The 1,079-nt window shown below is 45.7% G+C and overlaps 1 protein-coding gene across 1 annotated transcript in view; it reads right to left on the bottom strand.

The window, feature by feature from the left end:
* Positions 1-768, bottom strand: part of mat2b (methionine adenosyltransferase II, beta) — a 130,451-nt gene extending 129,683 nt beyond the window's left edge. The window contains exon 1 of the mRNA XM_037687737.1: positions 656-768. Coding sequence (XP_037543665.1) covers positions 656-685 — 30 coding nt within the window. The 5' untranslated portion in view covers positions 686-768. The remainder of the gene's footprint in view (positions 1-655) is intronic.
* Positions 769-1,079: the final 311 nt, after the last annotated feature.

Raw genomic sequence — 1,079 nt, 5'->3', positions numbered from 1 at the left:
GTAAACACACACACCTGTAAACACACACACACCTGTCAACACACACACACACACACCTGTAAACACACACACACCTGTCAACACACACACACACACCTGTAAACACACACACCTGTAAACACACACACACCTGTCAACACACACACCTGTAAACACACACACACCTGTCAAAACACACACACACCTGACCCACCACTGAAGTGGATCAGAACCCAGAACCTTGCGGGTTTACCTGAACCAGCTGGACAGTCCCGGGCTGGAAGTCGAGCCTCTGCTCGGCGCCTGCGCGGCTCATCTCCGCTGTGTTTTGATCGATCCTGTTTCTGATACTCATTATTGATCACAGCGTCTCTTCACTCACTCCTCCTATTTCCGGTTCCGGTCAGCTGTTTGACGTAAGCGGCACTTGTAGCGGTGTTAGCTGTTAGCATGTGGCTAACAGGAAGGTAACTGTTAGGTTTAAACTAATTGTAATATTTCTGCGCGCAGATAGCTGATCAGAACCTCTGATCAGAACCGCTGATCAAAACCACTGATCACAACTCAGAGCCCAGGTCGGTCCAGAATCCAGAATCCAGGCTCTTGTCAAAGTGACGTCAGACCTGACTTGTATAGCTCACAGTCCACAGCCACCGACCGGAAGCTGAGATCTTACCCGAGAACCGGAGAACTGGAAACCAGGCATCTGACTCCGTGACCCGCTGACAGAACCCAGCAGAACCCAGCAGAACCCAGCACAGCTCTGATTCTTCTTCTGTGGGTGGAACTGGAGCCTGCTGGCTGCGCTGCTGCCATCTTCTGGATGACGTCAGACCTCCAGGCCATCAGCTGATGTTTTTTTTTTTTTGGTTTGTTTTTTTACTTTATTGATCTCTTGAATTGAACAACAGAACAGAACAAATGACAATCTCAAATTACAATATGATACATATAAGCATGTAAAAACATCCTCTGTCATACCTCCTACGTTCACATAACAAATGAACATATTATTCAGCACAAATTTAAGTTTAAGTAAGATTATTAGTATCAGAGAATTAGCAAATAATATGATAAAAGTAAAATCTAAACACAGAACT

This window comes from Nematolebias whitei, chromosome 14, assembly GCF_014905685.2.
Source record: "Nematolebias whitei isolate Nwh7 chromosome 14, NemWhi1, whole genome shotgun sequence".
Lineage (NCBI taxonomy): Eukaryota > Metazoa > Chordata > Actinopteri > Cyprinodontiformes > Rivulidae > Nematolebias > Nematolebias whitei.
This window is presented reverse-complemented; position numbering and strand designations above follow the sequence as displayed.